At 44.7% G+C, this 21,333-nt stretch overlaps 1 protein-coding gene across 1 annotated transcript in view; it reads left to right on the top strand.

The window, feature by feature from the left end:
• The first annotated feature begins 785 nt into the window (after nt 1–785).
• LOC127635842 (GDNF family receptor alpha-2-like) overlaps nt 786–21,333 on the top strand; it is a 147,177-nt gene continuing 126,629 nt past the window's right edge. The window contains exons 1-2 of the mRNA XM_052116089.1: nt 786–1,147; nt 2,211–2,525. Of these exons, the coding sequence (XP_051972049.1) occupies nt 1,096–1,147; nt 2,211–2,525 (367 nt within the window). The 5' untranslated portion in view covers nt 786–1,095. The remainder of the gene's footprint in view (nt 1,148–2,210; nt 2,526–21,333) is intronic.

The following is a 21,333-nucleotide window of genomic DNA, read 5'->3' as shown; positions in this document are numbered from 1 at the left end:
TAGCCAGTCAAACATTTTGATAATTTTCATTGTTGACCATCAAAACGTATTATTGGCTAATGTAATGCTGTTTTTACTCCTTTATGCACTCTTCCACGAGTGCCAACAAGTCAGATCTGCATAGCGTACACAGGGACGTCTCGCAGTAATGACCGTCCTGTGGGGTAGCTACGTCGATGCCCTTGTTGCTCTCCAGCTGGTGCTCTCTAGATTCCTGCGGTAATATGTGGAAAGTCGGGCTATTTTCATTGCGTCCGCTCTGACGTAAAGAGCGACAGAGCCCCGAGGGTCGGACATGTAACTTCAGTTCCGAGGGAGAAAAGCATTTTTCTACGCCACAGAAAACAGAGAGGACGATAAGGGAACTGGAAGTGCTTTATTTCTTCTCTATCATAGAGGCGATAGATACACTGTTCTGAATCCACAGGCACCGTGTGGACACATCCTTGAGTGAAGGATTTCTGATTAAAGTCAAGGTTGTCCAGTTTAATGTCGAGGCTATCAACCGAGGTGGTTTGATCTTTTCTCGCAGAATTCAACACAGACATTTGAGAGATGTTAAGTTTCAACTCATGTTTGAAATAAGTGTCTGCACAATACAGGGATTATCGGGAATGACATGAAAGACAACAACTACTTGTGTTTTGGTTATATTATTTTGCCTTCGAAGTTTTTTAGTCGGTAGTGCCGTACCATTCCTGAAATAAAAGTGGTGCGTGCGTGTTTTCAAGGTGATCTAACGCTCGTATTTGTAACAGTGTTATTCACGTTTTGAAACGGGGAATTTACGTGCTCGTGCACTGTTCGTTCCAACTCGGGGAAATGCTTCGAACCTCTTGTGGAAAGGATGACATGTTGGACAATTTCTTCAAATAAACATCCATTCGTATTTTTTCACTAGCTTGTTTCTCAGAAGTTGCAAGTGGAGATATTCACGTTGGATTTGTGAGGTTTCAACCACCTTTGACTGTCCAGCGGCTGACTGACTGTTTGTTGGAAATTAACCTGTGGTATGAAAAAGACGCTCGTGAGTTCCGGAAATTATCTGATTTAACAGCGGACGGATCGTAGGCTAATACCTAACTGGTTGTTCGTATGGGATCTATCATGGTTTTACTGAATATTCTGAGCGTCCTGTTTTTATTGGGTGAGTATTAAAGCCAATGTTTCATAAATGACACGAGGGACAGAAAGTAATAACCCGAGGAGAAAATGGTGTTTCGTCATGAAAGAATGATGAAAAGAGTACACAGACAAGCATACATCATCTTGAGAGAGTTTCATACAGCTTAAGTATCGATTTGACGGTCAAAGAGGCGCTTCACATAATGAACTCACTAAATTCAAACACTGGTTTCGTCTTACATGCTTTGATAGTCTTTAAATACAACATCACCTAGTACAAGGAAAATTACTAAATTAATATTAGAGAAAACATTTTTACACAGAGCCCCTACAATGAACTGTCCATGGTGCTGAAAACATGAGGGGAAAAGCGCGGGAAACATTTATACAATTGAATCACGTTCTGGATTTCACATTTCTAGGTTTTACTGACTGAGGATGTCTTTTCACATTGGTTATAAACATTTTAAAATATGTTTTTCTTAATAGAATTCATTAAACTGACTTCCCCACTGTCATCTTATCCACTTTATATATATTATGAACACCAAATACATTATGAACTGCGCATAGCGAACGAGGCTTCGAGACATGTTTTTTTTCCCCAAATGAAGATGGACATGACATGTCTTTAAACGTAACTTAAAGCTGTCATATCCAGTCGTGTTGAGTAATTCAATTTACTGCCAGTTGGAGTAGTTATTTGCCCAGCAGACAGGAGTCGCTCTCAATAGACTTTATGACATCAGCTTATTGCTTCAGGCACTTATTTAATATATCACTGTGAAAAAGGCTTAGGAGTCATTTAAAATATGCTGTGGCAAAAATAATTTTAAAAGGAAGTTCCACTCTTCCCCCCTAAAATTAGGTCAGAATTGAAATAAATAAATAAACCACAAAATATAATTTCCACTCTGAAAGCTGATGACAGATGTTATGCATGGTTAAGCCATAGAGTGCATATACCAGACATGCCTGTGTATACCCATTTCAAGGCTTCATGTGTATGTGTGGAATTATTTCTCAGCAAAAATCTTTCACACTATCTCTTACCCAGTCTAATGATGCCCATGCCCTTCCCACAGATGAGGTGGTAGTTTCCATGGCCAGCCATTCTGCCTTGTCAGGGCTGGGAACTCATGGATGGAGAGCCCCCATGGACTGTCTGCGGGCCAGCGAGCTGTGCAACCAAAACTCACAGTGCAGCTCACGCTTTCGCATCATGCGCCAGTGCTTGGTAGGTCGTGACCGGACTACCATGCTGGCTAACAGGGAGTGTCAGGCAGCCCTTGAGGTGCTGCAGGACAGCCCCCTGTATGACTGCCGCTGCAAGAGGGGCATGAAGAGGGAGCTCCAATGTCTGCAGAGCTACTGGAGCATCCATATGGGTCTTAATGAAGGTAAGGTTGCAAGGCTGAAAGGTGGATTGGGAGGTTGACATCATTTTGAGTGCTGCTAAGGGTTAATAACTAGAGGAATATATATATAATATGTATGTATATATATATATATATATATATATATATATATATATATATATATATATATATATATACATATATATATCTTTTCATTAAAAAGCAAAAACCAAGAAACACAGTATGGCACTCACAATGGAAGTGAATGTGGCCAATTTTTGGAGGGTTTAAAGGCAGAAATGTCAAGCTTATAACTTTATAAAAGCACTTACATTAATTCTTATATTAAGAACTTGTGTATTATTTAAAGTTGTTTAAACATTAATTTTTAAGGGGTTTAGGGTTAATGGCATTAAGTTGGCAATGAAGTTATCAATTTAGACACAGAAAGGGTTAGTAAGTGATTTTATAAAAAAATCATAACACGTATATTGTTTACATCTTGTGGCTATACATTTGAAAAAGTAAGTATTTTAATGTTTATTGATTGGCCCCATTCACTTCCATTGTAAATGCCTCACTGTAAATCACAGTTTAATTTCTTATTTTTAAGAAAAGGAGGGACAAGTTGGCATTCAACATTATGCCACAGATGCTGTCATTTGAGTTTATCTGGTTTCAAACCTCATTTAAATGTGATTTTTTATATGCAGAATCAACTGTAAGCAAGCAATTCACTGGTTGATTCCTCTGAAATTCTAAATGTTGTGGCTCTGTGCAATTTCTAAACATTCTTCTGTTTATTTGAGCATCTCGATCAATACAACATACTGTAGCAACATTGGCCTAACTAATGTTATGAGTGTAGGGTTGGGTCTATCTGTTTACTTGACCAATGGTTTATTGACAAGAGTTTCAAAAAACCTGTTTGAAAACAGTGATTATTTATGCAATTCCATTTTGGTTATGCTATTGGCATAGAAATTACACACTTCACCTTCAAAATGTACTTAATATGTTTTTCAGAGGGTTCTTGATGATTTATGTAAACAAATGGCTATGGGTTGCTTTTGCAAGTGTTGTATTATAGATTATTTGTTTTTTACTTGGCATGAGGGAGAATGATAGTGTAAATTTAGGAAATTAAAGCAAAAATTAGGCTGTTTTGTTGGTGTGTAAAGCTGACAATTAGCGTGATTGTATGGAAAGTTAACATGTACCTGCCCTCTATGCAGTCAGTCCAACACAGAGTGCTCAGACTTCTGAAATGGCAGTTAGTGTTTGCCTTTGGGAGTGTTGGGGAATCATTATAGGATTTAAGCAGTGCAAATCGGCCTGAATTATAACCCATCTGCTTTGGCAGTTGCTGCAGGAGCCACAACAAATAGGGTCCTATTGATGCGAGTAATCAGAGAGCGCTTTTAAAGCAACTGGCCCTCTCAAGCCTGGCATTTCAATGAGGCATTGTGGACTGCTGGGCCTACTTACTGCCTGCTGAGGTAAGGGGAAAAAATAAAATTCACACAGCTTTCTTTCATCCGAAGCTTTGTACATACAGATTAGATACTGCAGAAAGTTAATTCCATGCAAATGGACCACATACTGACCGTTCACATTAGAGGAAATTGAGACAGCCTCTAAATAAACCATGCAACTGAAAAGTTGTCTTAGATTGTTTATGTAAAGTTATACAGGTACATTTTGGGTATTAAATGGATATTTTACCCACAAATGAACATTCTTTCATTGTTTACTCAGCCTTACGTTGTTCCACACAAAAGATGTTAGGCACAATGTTAGCCTCAGTCACCATTCACTTTCATTGCATCTTTTTCCCATAGAATCAATGGTGACTTAGAGTGAACATTCTGCCTAACACCAGGTGAGCAAATAATGATAGAATTTCCATTTTTGGGTAAACAAGAGTAGGTTTGTTGAACACAAGGCATGAACACAAGGTGAGTCCCATAGTTCTGCACTATTCATTGTAATTTTGTACTGTAAAGGCAGTTGCACACTGCACGAGAAGTGCTACGGCACACCTCGGGAAGGACAGGACGTGTCAATGCAGTGCAGATGGCAGTTCAGAGTTGTGAATCTAGTCTCTAGTCACCATACACACAAAAGTTACAAAGGTTTTTGAACATCTTCAAGAATTAACAAAGTGACAATGATGAGTTTGCAGGTTAGTGTATGAAACTGGTGTAACTGCACGAACTAATGGTGACGTATATTATGCAGTTTCTCTGTATATAACCTTGAATAGGTTTAATTCACGCTGTTGTAAGAGGCCGATCCGCTGGTCCGATTGTGTGTTCCAGCTGGATGGCGAAGGTCTGTGCATGTTCATCTTTTCAGGCGCGCATTTTGTTTTACATCTTAAACTTTGGTTTAGTTTAGACTTTTCTGATGATGATAATACGATGGTAGGTCTAATTACTGACAATGATGAAACAGCCTACAGAGAGGAGGTGCACACTCTGACACGCTGGTGTCAGGAGCACAACATCTCCCTCAGCATCAGCAAGACCAAGGAGCTTGTGGTGGACCTTAGGAGAAAAGACAGGGAACACAGCCCCATCACCATCAATGGAGCACCGGTGGAGAGAGTCAGCAGCTTCAAGTTCATCGGTGTCCACATCACAGAGGAACTCACATGGTCCGTCCACACTGAGGCCATTGTGAAGAAGGCTCACCAGCACCTCTTCTTCCTGAGACGACTGAGTAAGTTTGGAATGAATCATCACATCCTTACACGGTTCAACACCAGCACTGTAGAGAGCATCCTGACTGGCTGCATCACTGCCTAGTACTGCAATAGCACCGCCCTCAACCGCAAAGCCCTGCAAAGGGTGGTGCGAACTGCCAAGCACATCATCGGATGTGAGCTTCCCTCCCTCCAGGACATATATACCAGGCGGTGTGTGAAAAAAGATCGGAGGATCATCAGAGACTCCAGCCACCTGAGCTATTGGCTGCTCTCACTGCTACCATCAGGCAAGCGGTATCGCAGCATCAGGACCCACACCAGCCGACTCCATGACAGCTTCTTCCCCCAAGCAATCAGATTTTTGAACTCTTGATCTCTCACAATCAAAATACATCAGCACTGCACTTTATTAATCTAAATCTTACACTGGACTGCCATAAATAATAATCTCTCTTAACAACACACTGACAACTGACTATCAACCGACAACCTGAATGTCAATACAGTACAATACAACCTAATGTATATTTTATATACTATTTTTTATTGTTTACTGTGTATCCTATATTGTGTGTATTGTATACTGTACATTGTATATTTTAATTATTTGTATATTGTGTTGTGTCTAATTATGTGTATATTAGATATGTAAATTGTGTTGTGTAAATCTTATGTTTATTTTAAATTGATATATGTCATGATATCACTGTCATGATATCACTGTTATGACTGCTGTGTTGCTCGGACCTGCACCCAAGACTTTCACCCACTGTTGCACTTGTGTATATGATTGAGTGACAATAAAGGGATTTGATTTTGATTGATTGACTTGATCTGACTCCAATAATTAATTTGATCTGATTCTAATTTAATAGACCTTGAATTTGGACTAAAGTTCCAATCAGTTTCTGATCATCATTTTAGATATAATCATAATTGAATGTTTTTGATTACTTTGTCTTATTATTCGTTCATTGGGTGGTGATGTCGCTTAGGGTCTTAGGCTGGCCAGATAATATGAGGTGGAATGTTTGCTAATATCATTGAATTAGGCTGGCACACAATCAAATTATAATTCATTTGTCACATAAATATAGCTTGCTTAAGTTAGGGACATGTCTGTGACTGACAGTACCAAATGGTTTGCTCGCACTCATTGCCCTCAGTAATAATCATATCCTGACCTATGTTCTCACGGTAACATCCTTTTGCTTAACTTACTGAAAATAATGAGTTTAGAAAGATCCAGAATAATCAAAATAACTATTTATTATTCAGGTAAATATGTTTCATCACATAATTTAATACATTCAGAATTAATTAATACAAAATATCCAATGCTCAAAGATAATCCAAGAGTAAGAGATGCATACCTGAATTTATAATAGAACATTGTGTTGTTGGATTGTCACACACATCATGGGGTTCAGTCTGGCTACAGAAATCCCCCTGACTTCAACAAAGTACATAGTTTTGGCACTACGGGGACTGCTGGCTACAGAAATTTCCACTGAGCAATGTGCTAAGTTTTCTTAAAAACCCAGATAATCAAATCAATTTAATCAAACATCAAAGGTCAAATGATTAACAGTAACAATTTGGGGATGATTAAGTATGGAAGGGGTCACACCTTATCTGCATACAGGTGGTTAAAGACCAAGGAGGGAGGCATGCCCAGGAGTGATCAGACTTCCCCTAAATTCTTAAAAGACCTTATTATGCTTTTTGGGATTTTACCTTTCCTTTAGTGTTTAATATAGCTGTTTGTGCATGTAAAAGGTCTCCAAAGCTACAAAGCACAAAGTCCACGCCAAAGGGAGTTTCTCTCTCCCACAGAAAACACTGCTCCTGAACTGCCTGAAACGCCTGGTTTGAAGTCCAGCCATTCCTTCCGTGACATAGCTATGTCACTATGTAACACATTTACATAATGTCTGCCTCAGAATGCACTGCTCAGTAAGCCTCTGGAGCTGAAACTCGGTTATGGTAAGTGGTGTTACATTTCCGACACACGCTCTTAATGGTTGACCAATCACAACAGACTGGGCAAGCTGACCAATCAGAGCAGACTGGGCTTTTCAGAAAGGGGGGTTTTAAAGAGACAGAGCTACATCAGACAGAGGGTGAAAAGGGTGAAAAAACTGCAGCAATGTACAGTATGAGAAACATTATGTATTTTTTGAACATTAAAGCATGTAAACCTATTCTAGTAGACCCCCCAAATAAAATCATGAACCTGTAAATTAGCATAATATGGCCTCTTTAAAATGGTGTTAGGATGTATTTTACAGCTGTGGGAATGAGACCACAGTACCACTCAAACTGAGACCTTTTGAATGATTTCAAACATGAATAGTTACATTCTTTGTATACTGTAGATATGGTATTTATACACACATATACATACAGATCTTAAGTGGGTTTGAGGTAATTCTGTGATGAGAAGGAGAGGATGAGGGTAATGCTTTGGGATAGAGATAGTGTATTTGCGAGAAAGTTTGTATGCAGATTTTCTCAAATGTTCAATGTTGATTGTCCTGTGTGTTCTTTTGTTTTCTCAGTGGGTTGTGCCTCCTGGCTCCAGACAGCTTGGCATCAACTTACATTGTCAAAACACTAAAAGACATATTCGAAACTGAAAATACACTTTCAGGTTATACGAAAGATACATACACACAATTTATCCAGTGATGGCTTGACTAAACAATCTCTGTCCTTTTATAGTGATTTGGGTTGCATTTAATGGAAGGCTATGCAAGTTGTGCTGCAGGAGTTTGAGCAGGCAACACATCACATGCCTTTGAAAAGTCACTTCCGTCAGCTGTTAAACAGCGAATGTTTCCATATAGTACATTTGTAGAATTCATACATACACTGCATGGCTGAGAGCACAGTGTATTTTGTATGTGCATAGTGTATAGTGTGTCATTTGTGATACAGCTATAGACTTGCTTGCATTATTGTGGTTATGGTGATCATGTAAAACATATTCAAAAATAAACCAGACATCAGTACATGGACAAATAATCTTTTTTTGAGAGTATTTCTCTATTGAAGTTGCTATGGCACTTTAAAATGGACAGACCTAGTTTTGTGTCCTACTTTGGACAGTAGCACAAGCCCTCATTAAGATGTTTTCTTATGACTTTGCTCTTCAATCCACTAAAACTATTTTTCTGTGCCTAAGTTCAGGAAAAATACAGATTGCTCTCAAGTTGCAAGGGACCATAAAGCAATGATTGCACCTTGACAGAACTCTATCAAATCCACTGAAGGCACAATTGGATGGTACAATCAAACTAAGAACAGTCTCATCACAGGTTTGTCATTCTGTTTGAATAGAGTGGCAGGGATTTTCTATTTCTAAAGAAATAGGCCTACTTAAACACAAAACAAAACAGGCCAAACTTGTCACATTGTGCTTGGACATTTAAATAAATTGCAAAAGAAGCAGAAAGAGTGAGAGTGTAAGAGAAGGGTAAGACCAGCCATTGGATGTAGGTAGGGGGAGAAAAGGACTGACAAAGCAATAGAGAGTGTGATGTGGGATACACTTGCTCTTTTTCAAAACCTATTTAACTCCCTATAGGTATTCTTAAATGTGCTCCTAACATGAAAGCAGTTTCAAAAGGAAGACATAAATGGATAGTTCACCCAAAAATGAAAATTCTGTCATCATTTACTCACCCTCATGTTGTTCCAAATATGTATGACTTTCTATCTTCCATGGAGCACACAAAAAGCGGCTTTTTTTTAATCTTAGAGGTTACCAAAGCACTTTACACTGTGTCCCATTCACCCATTCACAGACACACTGGTACACCAATGGCAGCAAATGGAAATAAGCATAATGTTAGATACTGACAATAGCCTCAGTCACCCTTAACTTTTATTTCACCTTTTTCCAGACAGTGAAACTGAACATTCTGCCTAGCATTTACTTATGTGAACCACGGAAGAAATAAATCATACAGGTTTCAAAAAATTGAAGATGAGTAAAAGATGACAGAAATGTCATTTTTGGGTGAACTTGCCCTTTAATTGTTTTGTTAAAGCCTAATTCTTAATTAAAGGAGCAGTATGCAAGATTCAGAAACCCTTGTTATTAACTCTTTCCCCGCCAGCGTTTTAAAAAAAAGTTGCCAGCCACCGCCAGGGTTTTTGACGATTTTCACTAAACTTTAATGGCCCGCAGAATATTTTCTTCCATGAATATATGAAGATGCTATATATCAAAATAAAGATCTGGGCCTCTGCTTTTAGGCAAAAAAAAAAAAAACGATTTTATTTTATCTTCATTTGTTCTTTTTTTATTGCGACTTGAACAGAGGTAGGTTTTGTCAAAAAACAACATTTCAGACAAAAAGCTGAGAAAAAGGCATGTTTATGTCTTATATTTTGAGCTTCTCATACTCCACTTCTTCATGTTTGAGATGATCGCAGTCTGTTTCTTTGATCAAAGAGTTGCTTTGATCAAAGAGTTGGAAAATTCCATGTTTGGCGGGGAAGCGTTTTTTCATAAAACACGGAAAATTCCGTGTTTGGCGGGGAAAGAGTTAATGACGCATGTGGCTGTTAAGTGAACTGCAGCCAGCTACCTGTTGCTCATGCTCGTGCATAAACTCCATAGGGAAACGAGCGAGCAAGCATCAACCAAAATAATGCGAGATTTATCAGTAGCTGTTAGATAAATTTGGTGGATAATAACAGTAGCTGTTTATAAAATAGACTGTACATTATAAATATGTTGACACAATTCAGTATTGATGTGATTCCATCACAACTGTCATTTTGATATATCGATGTGCTATTGTTTTATATTAATAGATTATATATATTTTCTGTATAGCTTGAACATTGTCTAGCATTAATTTCATGTGTTATTGTAGTTTAGCTTGCTGAATAATTACAGATTAACATTGTTTATGTCTGTTACTGTGAATCAGCATACCTGACTTTTAGTATAAAGAGAAGATCGTTGCAATTATTAATAGGTAGCTTGCGATTCATCAGCTTTAGCAGGCAAGATCAAGTTAGCTAAAATTACACAGGGAAATCCTTATGGCACTATATTTCACATGATTTTCAGTTATGTAAACTTACCTGTCCAATAAGAAGAATGCCAATTAAGGGAACGAAGATCCCTCCAGGAATCAAATGCCCTGCCGATGTTCACTCTAGTTTTCCTTTTACCTAGTGTTGTAGTTTGTTGTCACTGTTGAATAGTAGAAGAGAAGCATTGAGGCAAGGCTCTCTGGAGCGTGCATAAACGTTACATCCTTTGGATTTTCCCGGCAAACGTGACCCACTCCCTTCGCATGAAAATCAGTCTACAGGCTTTAATAGGCAACCTAAGAAGTCCAGGAAGGGCTAATTTTTTAAGTTGCGTTACAATCCGTTGATATATTGTCAAAAAAAAAAGGCAAACATTACATGAAAATGGTTACATATTGCACCTTTAAGGAGCATAAATCCATCCAAGATGGTGGACTAAGCAAGATATTTATTTTTATAAATATTCTTATATTTCATTCAGTACTGAAAAGTATGGATATAAATAATTCAGTGTAATACAAAAAAGGTTTGTGGGGTTTTGCCAAAGCAAGCAGGATGCTGGAGAGATCCTCATTGTGATCCTGAAATGACTCAGTGCTCTGTTGGAGCATAACCCCTTCCACTCTATCACTCCCTCTTGCTGTGTCAAAGCCCTCTCAGCATAAGCAATATTCAATCTGATCCATGACACAGACAGGCATATTGTGGCATTGAGAGAAAATCAACAACATACGTTCTGCCAACTAGGATGCCTGGGATGTCTGCAGCAGATTTAGAAACGCAAGCCATGGTTGTGCTTTGCAATTCACATGCATCTCCACTAAAACCTCCTGTTGACCAGTAATAGTCTGACATGTAGGATTTACGAAACCCACATGCATGCAGGATTTGTGAGGCCAAATGTCAGGTGGCGAAAGCTGCACCCTCGAGCAAGCATACGTATCAGCATTAGAAATCTTTCTGATGGTCTGTAAATGTGAAATGACCCATGGTGTCCACAGAACCTCAAACTACACTTGCGTTGTTATTTCAAATAACAAGCATGTGTTAGTTGTACTTGTTATAGTAAGCTGGAGGCCTTGTTTGCACTCTCAGCAACAATGAACTAAAAGGAACACTAATGAATACATAAATAGGAAACATTGAGGTGTAATGATTGGTCTGTGCTAATGGATAGATAATGGATGCTGTTATAGCAAATAATTCAGAGTAATTACGCTTATTTGTTATTTTTATTGGAGAAGCACTGCATTTTCTGCACTATATTTCTATTTTAAAATACATACAGGTAGCATATAGTCCAGATAGAACATAGTATTTTAAATGGCAGATGCATATACTGTATTTTTATTTTATAAAAATATATATGTATCTAACAAACATGAATTGCAAAAATAGAACATCATACAATACAAAGTGTGAATTTAATATACTTTAGAACAATGTGTGATACAGCATTGTTATATAGACAGTACTATACTCTGAACCTAGTGAATTCCCCCTCTGGCATGGTTTCGTGACAAAATTTTGATTGCACATTTTTGCTTGCAGGAATTTTGTCTGTATCTCTGTCAGTGAACATCAAGGGCAATTATGTAATTACAGAGAGATCTGCAGCCAGTGACCCTAGCCTGAGCCTATGCACATTTTTATTAAAGCTGTCCATGTTAATCAGGAGATTATAATCTGATACACTGATGAATAAACTAAATTTTTGCCCTAAAATATTCCCTTTGAATATCCATCAGAATACAGAATCCACTGAATATGCAGTCTCATTTCTCAGACACATTGTAAGTGATCTTTCATAATAGTAACTGCATTCATAAGTTCCTAAGTCAATAATTACATTGGCAATCAAAATATTCACATATTGTAATAATGTTCCAATAAAGTACTCATTTTAACAACATTCTCTATGAAAATTATTAATCAGCAACCCCATTTCATTACTCAGAGTCAATGAGTCAAACAAAATGAAATAAATAAATGAAATACCATCAATATGAATTTAACCAGCTTTGCTTGCTGATTCTGTACTAATTACACTCCTACAGCTTATCAGAATATTAGCTTTAACCAACCAAACATTTTATATGAGCTAAATTGATTGAAGGAAATTAGCCAAGTACAGTAGATAGTCCCAAAATTTAACCGCAATGGAGGTGCATGTTTTAAACAGCATGCTTAATCAAATATCAGTGTATTCCACCCTCTCAAAGCTTTAATTAAACAAGCGTGTAGATATGAGGATGGGAAAAGGGCAGAATTCATTAGCTATTGTGCACCTGACAAATTTTGAAGCAAAACTGGTCCCTCCGCTGCCAAGTCATTTGGTATTTGCGAATTAATGAATATGCTTAGACTCCACAACAGATTTACTTTGTTCCATAGAGGCAATGTATCAGGCAATTGTTCTTTGTCAGCTAATTGCATCCTTTGATTTCAGGCACAACATGGGGGAAATATAAGCCTACCTTCCTCATGAAAATAAGATAATAACTGTCCCCTGACTCTTTGGAGCGATTTTTATAATAAATCATACCATATCTAACCATTTTTCATTGTACCCACCTTGCGCAGCTCACTTTGGCTTGAAAATTCAGTTGCCCATGCCATACAAAATTACATTTACAGTACACACAAGTAGTGTGTACTCTGCGAATCGAACGCCAACCTTGGCGTTGCTATTGCCACGCGTTTCTAGTTGAGCTATGGCAACTACATTTAAACTTTCAAAGAGCACTGAGGTCAATTGTGATATATACTGTAAATATATATACTGTACTGTATATATTGAAGACTGGGGCTAGTTGTCATACTTTTTCCTCCAGTGAATATTTCGGAGTGTAATTTTATTTCTGAAAGTCAATTTCTGTATAACCACATACCTTGACATCTTGGCCACACACACACACACACACACACACACACACACACACACACACACACACACACACACACACACACACACAAAAAGCTACTGAACATTTTCAGCATTATAGACCAGGAAAAAGATACAGATTGTTGAATACACATTGACATTTTCTGACAACCTTCCCCAATAGGAGGGAATAATGTTAAACTATATTGGTTAAGCTGTTACATTGGAACCTGCCATTAAACTAGTAGCATTGGGTTCATGTGAACATTTATGATTTTGCATGTCAAAATCGATACCTCGCTTTAAAAAATACACGTTTTAAAGAGCATTTCATAAGTTTTTCAGGCACAAAACGATTTATGAAATAACACAAAATGAGTAGGTAATTGTGCCAGGGCGGAGGGCGGGGCCGGGTCATGATCCTACACACCCGGTCCCGTATTAGGCTAATTAAGCCCCCAATGGCAGGCTAGTGCCTTGCATGGCAGCTCTGCCATCATTGGTGTGAGTGTGTGTGTGAATGGGTGAATGGGGCACAGTGTAAAGCGTTTTGGTAAGTGCTAAGGTTAAAAAAGGCGCTATGTAAGTGCAGACCATTTACCATTTTAAGTATGTTTGCTTGTTTACTCAAGAGCTATAACAAATATATGTTAATAGTGAAATTTTAATTTAGAGGGTAGAATTCACAAAATTAATCTGTTTGAAACCAACATACAAAACCTCTGCTGGAGAACACACATTCATGCAATTGGACTTTTGACTCCAAAATCTTATCTTTCCTGAGAAATAGCATGTCATGGAAAATGTCAACGAGCCCCGTATGACAACTTACCCTGGTCTCCCTATATAGTATCTAAACTAAGATGTTTTTTCCACTAAAGGAAATTTAATATGAAATTTAAAGACAGTATATTATGTGTAGTAAACCTAAAGCAAAGTTTTCATTTACCAGATTAGTTCGAGGACATAATTTGTTTTATAATTTGTTTTCAAAGGAGAACGTAACTTCAAAGGCAACCCCTTAAGTCCTCATTCTGCATAGCATTCTTGTTGTTCTGATTACTGCTGACTGGTTTGGTTCATATCTGGGGGTGGTAAGAGAAAAGAAAAGAAGTGACAGAGTCATTGCCAGTGCTCATCTAGACTGAACCAGTTCTGATAGCGATAATAATAGATCAAGCTTATATATGCACAAACACTTCAACTCAACACCACAGAGGCCTCTCTTGCTGTTTGTGATAGACACTACACTTTCATTGTATACACCCACCTGATAATGCATACTCTGGTCAGCCTGATATAGTCCATAAAAACAAGTCATCCTAAATGTGACTTTGCCTGTTTTGCATAAAATCTAAACACAGTGCATGTAGTGGCAGTAATTATTCATTGTAAGGTTTCAAAAGCTGAAATGCTTTATTCAATCAGGCCCTCTGCTTCTCAATAATGGCTCTGAGTAATGGATTCCTTTTATAAAATCATAGCAGGGAAACATTTTCCTAATGACACTTACTGTTTTTGCTACCCCATAAGTGGTCATATAATGGAGTTATGTGCATTGCATATATATATTTCGAAAGCACATATAAGAAAGTAAAATTTCAAATGAGATCTCTTAATATCATAATTTCTCTTTAAGATTAGGATTAAATGGAGAGCTATGGGGTCTTTTGTTTAAGGCTGGGGCTATCTAAACACTATAAAATGCATCAGGGAATGCAGTCTTTCCTGATCCTATTCTTTCAGGGTTAAAAGACCCTGCGGAGGCCACATCCTGCCCAGTCTAGTGGGAGGTAATGTGACAAATACACCACGAGTGTTGTGAAGCCGTACGTGGGAAATGAAGCGGTGGTAGGTCCAGCCTAATGAGGGAGGACTCTACAAGCACGGCGACCAGGGCAGCGGGGCTGCCAAAGGGAAACGCGGGTCCGCGTACCGCTGGAAATACATCACGGGGAGTTTGCCTGAAAAGGGAACTGGGCCCGAGAAGCCTGACACCAGTACAGAGCACCTGTGACCTGTCCTCCCGGGGCAGCTTGCTTGCAGGCTCAGGACCTGATCCCTGAAAGGGGTCATAGGAACCTTGGGCATGTAGCCCGGTCGCGGCCTCAGGATAAAGTGAGAATGTGCCGGACCGAACTCCTGGCAGGTGTCGCTGACAGAGAATGCATGCAGTTCCCCAACCCTCTTGATGGAGGCTAACGTGATCAGGAGGGCCATCTTCAGGGAGAGGGCCTTGAGCTCAGCTGAATCAAGCGGCTCGAAGAGGGGTCACTGAAGGCAGAGAGGACCACAGAAAGATACCAGGAGGGGAACAGACTAGGCCTGGGAGGGTACAGTCTCCGGGTGCCTTTCAAGAACCTGATAATCAAGTTGTGCTTATCTAGGGACATGACATCCAGCCTCTCCTGCAGGAATGAAAGCACTGACCGAACTGCGCACCTCTGTGGGTCTTCGGCTCGAGATGAAGTAAGGGCTGTAGAAACCCTTCTCTATCTCGGCTGGAGGGACGCATCCTTGAGAAGCAGGGTCGTGATCTCTGCTCATAAAGCGCTGGCTTTCTCGCCGTGCACGGAAGTGGAGCGAACACCGCTGAAATGAGGTGGGAGCACAGAGAACTGAATTGCGTAGCCGAGTCGGATGGTCCTGTCCAGCAAGCATGACAGATTGGGCAGCGAGGGATTCTCCTCCCGGCCCCCCACTGAGTGACGGTGTGGTCTTGGTACCAGCTCCGGAGCGAACGTCTGACTACCTGGGTCACCCGTCTCAGGAGCGCTTCGGAGCTTTCCTGGTCCTGGAAGGGGTCCTGGAGGCGGTGGGCGTATGCCGGCTGTGAGGTGCTCGATGCTGGGGCTGAGAGCTGGGCCCGATTGAGGCGGAGATACCTGTTGTTTAGCCGCAGGGGGATGCCCTCGGCGAGCAGGCGGGGTGTGCTGGTTTGACGGCAAGATGTGCCATCTGCTTGTTCACCGCTGGGTGAAGTCGTCGACAGTGTCACCCAAGAGGCCAAGCTGGGAGACGGGGGCGTTGAGAAAGCGCACCTTGACAAAGTCGCGCATCTCAACCATGTTCAGCCAGAGGTGACAATCCTGGACCACGAGGGATTACATCGACTGCCCAAGTGCCTGCGCTGTGACCTTCGTGGCTCTGAGAGTGAGGTCGGTGGCAGAGCGCAATTCCTGCAGCACGTCGAGGTCGGAACTACCCAGGTGCAGATCTTTGAGTGCCTTGGCTTGGTTAACTTGCAGGAGAGCCATGGCATGCAGGCTGGAGGTGGCCTGTCCAGTGGCGCTGTAGTCTTTCGAGGTCAGTGATGATGTCATTCTTCGGGCACTGGAGGGGAGTACCGAGTGGCCCCGACAGGTGGCAGTGTTCTCGGGACACAAGTGGATCGCCACCGCTCTGGCCACCTGGGGGACCTCCGTTTACCCGTGGGATGCCCCGCCATCCAGGTTAGTGAGAGCGGACGAGCGGAGGGATCGGTTCCGGATAGTAAAAGGTGCCCTCCACGACCGCATCAGCCCGTCATGCCCTTCCGGGAAGAATGGAACTGGGGGGGGTTGTGGCCATGAGCAATGCCCTGACCTGAGGAACCGATCGAGTAGCCGTGAAGGGGGGACAGAGGTTTCCAGTCCAGCCTCGCACTCACGGCGGCCCGGGAAAGCATAGCGGACATCTGCGCATCAGCTTCAGACTGGGCGAGCAGACCCGAAGGTGGCAGCCTAGACGAGTCATCAGCATCAGACGCTGCTGTGATGCTCTCTGATGCAGTGGCGATGTTGTCATCCAATTCCGATCACAAATTCATTGACAGATGATCACAAATTGCCTTTTACAATCTATTTAAATAGAAAACGGTTCTTTTAAATTGTAAAAAGAGTTCAGAATATCAATGTTGTTTCTGTATGTCACGAACCCCGCTCCTCTGCTTCTCCCCGCATCGTCTAGCACACACACGCACACTCCCTCACTCCGCCCCCTCGAGCTTTTCACAGTCTTTTTGCTCGCTCGAGCCCTCACGCCCACTTTGCTCCTATGTTGTGGATTTTTGTGCCCTGGCCAACCAGGTGAATTTTAATGAGGTGGCTCTAAAAACCATTTTTCAATTTGGACTGAATGAGCCAACCTCATCATTCATGCCTGGTGGTCGCTGCTCTCTCAACCTGGCTCAATTTATTGACCTCGCCCTACTGTACGCTGGTTCCTCGTTTACTGTGGGGGAGGCAGACACTGAACCAGCGCTCCACACCACGGCCCCCGTCTCGAGGCCTACCACGGCCCCCGTCTCGAGGCCTACCACGGCCCCCGTCTCGAAGCCTGTCACGGCCCCAGCCTCGAAGCCTGGCACGGCCAGCGAGTCAATGCCCATGCCTGCCACGGCCAATGAGCCAGCGCCCATGCCCGTCAAGGCCAACGAGCCAGCGCCCATGCCCGCCACGGCCAACGAGCCAGCGCCCATGCCCGCCACGGCCAACGAGCCAGCGCCCATGCCCGTCAAGGCCAACGAGCCAGCACCCATGCCCACCACGACCAGCGAGCCAGCGCCCATGCCCGCCCACGGCCGGTGAGCCAGCGCCCATGTCTGCCCGCGGTCAGCGAGCCAGCGCCTGTAGCCTCGACCGCCCCAGAGCCAGCGCCTGTAGCCTCGACCGTCCCCATGGCCACGTCCCCTGTTGGCCGAAGACGTAAGAGAAGGAAGAGGGCCCCTTCTCCCCAGTCTCGTCTTGTGCTCAAGACCTCAGAGGTTCCCTCAGAGTCTTCCACAGCTCTACCGACCTCTGCTCCGCCCTCAGAGTCTTCCACGGCTCTGCTGGGTTCTGCTCCGCCCTCAGAGTCTTCCACGGCTCTGCCGGGTTCTGCTCTGCCCTCAGAGTCTTCCACGGCTCTGCCGGGTTCTGCTCCGCCCCCAGAGTCTTCCACGGCTCTGCCGGGTTCTGCTCCGCCCCCAGAGTCTTCCACGGCTCTGCCGGGTTCTGCTCCGCCCCCAGAGTCTTCCACGGCTCTGCCGGGTTCTGCTCCGCCCCCAGAGTCTTCCACGGCTCTACCAGCCTCTGCTCACCCCTCAGAGCCCTTGCGGGCTCCTCCTCTCGAGCCCCCCAGGGCTCCGCCTCTCAAGCCTCCCAGGGCTTCTCCTCACAAGTCTTTCATGGCTCCACCCCTCAAGCCTCTCACAGCTTTGCCTCTCGAGTCTCTCAGGGCTCCTCCCCCTCCTTCCAAGCCTCTCAGGGCTTCGCCTCACGAGTCTTTCATGGCTCCACCCCTCAAGCCTCTCACGGCTTCGCCTCTCGAGTCTTTCAGGGCTCCTCCTCCCCTCAAGCCTCTCAGGGCTCTGCCACTCGAGTCTTTCATGGCTCCACCCCTCAAGCCTCTCACGGCTTCGCCTCTCGAGTCTCTCAGGGCTCCTCCCCCTCTCAAGCCTCCTAGGGCTTCTCCTCACGAGTCTTTCATGGCTCCACCCCTCAAGCCTCTCACGGCCAGCCTCTCCGAGTCTCTCAGGGCTCCTCCCCCTCTCAAGCCTCTCAGGGCTTCCCCTCTCAAGTCTTTCAGGGCTCCTCCTCCCCTCAAGCCTCCCAGGGCTTCTCCTCACGAGTCTTTCATGGCTCCACCCCTCAAGCCTCTCACGGCTTCGCCTCTCGAGTCTCTCAGGGCTCCTCCCCATCTCAAGCCTCTCAGGGCTTCTCCTCTCGAGTCTTTCAGGGCTCCACCCCCTTCCAAGCCTCTCAGGGCTTTGTCTCTCGAGTCTTTCATGGCTCCCCCCTCGAGCCTCTCGAGCCTTCCAGGGCCCCACTTCTAGAGCCTCTCGAGTCTTCTACGACCTTTTTCCCCGAGCCTCTCACGGCTCTACTCCCAGAGACTCCAGAACCTCCTACGGCTCCGCCTCTAGAGCCTCCTACGGCTCCGCCTCCCGGGCCTCCTACGGCTCCCCCTCCAGAGCCTCCCACGGCTCCACCTCCCGAGCCTCTCAGGGCTCCGCCACTCGAGTCTTTCATGGCTCCACCCCTCAAGCCTCTCACGGCTCCACCCCTCAAGCCTCTCACGGCTTCGCCTCTCGAGTCTCTCAGGGCTCCTCCCCCTCTCAAGCCTCCTAGGGCTTCTCCTCACGAGTTTTTCATGGCTCCACCCCTCAAGCCTCTCACGGCTTCGCCTCTCGAGTCTCTCAGGGCTCCTCCCCCTCTCAAGCCTCTCAGGGCTTCCCCTCTCGAGTCTTTCAGGGCTCCTCCTCCCCTCAAGCCTTCCAGGGCTTCTCCTCACGAGTCTTTCATGGCTCCACCACTCAAGCCTCTCACGGCTTCGCCTCTCAAGTCTCTCAGGGCTCCTCCCCCTCTCAAGCCTCTCAGGGCTTCTCCTCTCAAGTCTTTCAGGGCTCCACCCCCTTCCAAGCCTCTCAGGGCTTTGTCTCTCGAGTCTTTCATGGCTCCCCCCCTCGAGCCTTCCAGGGCCCCACTTCTAGAGCCTCTCGAGTCTTCCACGACCTTTTTCCCCGAGCCTCTCACGGCTCTACTCCCAGAGACTCCAGAGCCTCCTACGGCTCCGCCTCTAGAGCCTCCTACGGCTCCGCCTCCCGAGCCTCCTATGGCTCCGCCTCTCGAGCCTCCTACGGCTCCGCCTCCCGGGCCTCCTACGGCTCCCCCTCCAGAGCCTCCCACGGCTCCACCTCCCGAGCCTCTCACGGCTCTGCTCCCAAAGACTCCAGAGCTTTCTATGGCTCTGCCTCTCGGGCCTCCTACAGCTCCCCCTCCAGAGCCTCCCACGGCTCCACCTCCCGACCCTCTCACGGCTCTGATCCCAAAGACTCCAGAGCTTTCTAGAGCTCCGCCCCTCGAGCCTGCTACGGCTCTACCCCCCGAGACTACAGAGCCTGCCAGGTCGTCGCCTCGGGGACCTCCCACGGCGCCACCGTCATTGGCTCCACCTCCTGAGCCTTCCAGGCCTACCTCGCTAGAGCCTCCTTTGGCTCCACCTCCAGAGCCTTCCAGGCCTACCTCACTGGAGCCGCCCACGGTGCCACCGTCATTGGCTCCACCTCCTGAGCCTTCCAGGCCTTCGCCCCTAAAGCCTCCTTCGGCTCCACCTCCAGAGCCTTCCAGGCCTCCGCCTCTAGGGCCTCCTTCGGCACCACCTCCCTCTGCCCTGTCTCTTGGGCTCCCCATGGCGCCGCCTCCTCAGCCTCTCAGTACCCCGCCTGCAGAGTCTTCCAAGGCTTCGTCTTCCAAGGCTCCGTCTCCCAAGTCCTCCACGGCTCCACCTTTCACGGCTCTTCCCTGGCCCCCTGACCCTGTCCGGTGGCCCCCTGACACTCTCCCTGTCCTGTGGCCTCTTCCCTGGCCTCCTGACCCTGTTCCTGTCCGGTGGTCACCTTCCAGACCCCCGGACCCAGTCCCTGTCCTCCAGTCGCCTTCCAGACCCCCTGACCTAGTCTCTGCCCTATGGCTGCCCCCTAGATCTCCCGACCACCCGCCTGTCCACTATGTTCCCCCTGACCTTACCTTGAACTGCCCATGGACTGTCTCACTTCCCTTTGTCTGTCCCCCGATCATCCTGCACCACCTCCCGCGGCCGTCAGGAGCTGTCCTATTCAGAGGGGGGAGTACTGTCACGAACCCCGCTCCTCTGCTTCTCCCTGCATCGTCTAGCACACACACGCACACTCCCTCACTCCGCCCCCTCGAGCTTTTCATGCTCTTTTTGCTCGCTCGAGCCCTCACGCCCACTTTGCTCCTACTCGCTCACAAGCTCGTAGGCAATCTCCCTTCCTCGAGTTTCTCACGCGCTTCCAATCCCCAGAACATTATGACCACCTGCACTCGCGTCATCTGCACTCCTGCACATTAGTTTCACCTGCACTCGTCTCATCACCTGTTCATTGTTTACACCTGCACTCGTCACTATATATATCACCACCCTTTCGCTGCACGGGGGTTGGTTATTGTATTTAGATTCCTGTGTCTTTGCCCCCCGCTAGTCTCATCTAGTTTTGATCCCCCCTGTGATTCGTTACCCCTTAGCTTGCCAGCTCTCTTGTTCCCCTAGCTCCCCTGTTTAGTCCTTCCCGCTACTCATTCTGATTATCCCGGCTTTGACCCTACGCTTTCCTCGACCTCTTTCTTTGGATTTGCCCCTTGTTTATACTTTGATTGACCCTACACTTCCCTCGACAACTCTTCACTGGATTTGCCCTTTGTACTTTTGCCTGCACTGCT

Source organism: Xyrauchen texanus, chromosome 43, assembly GCF_025860055.1.
Source record: "Xyrauchen texanus isolate HMW12.3.18 chromosome 43, RBS_HiC_50CHRs, whole genome shotgun sequence".
Classification (NCBI taxonomy): Eukaryota; Metazoa; Chordata; class Actinopteri; order Cypriniformes; family Catostomidae; genus Xyrauchen; species Xyrauchen texanus.
The sequence above is the reverse complement of the archived record's forward strand: the minus strand, read 5'-3'. Positions and strand labels throughout refer to the sequence as shown.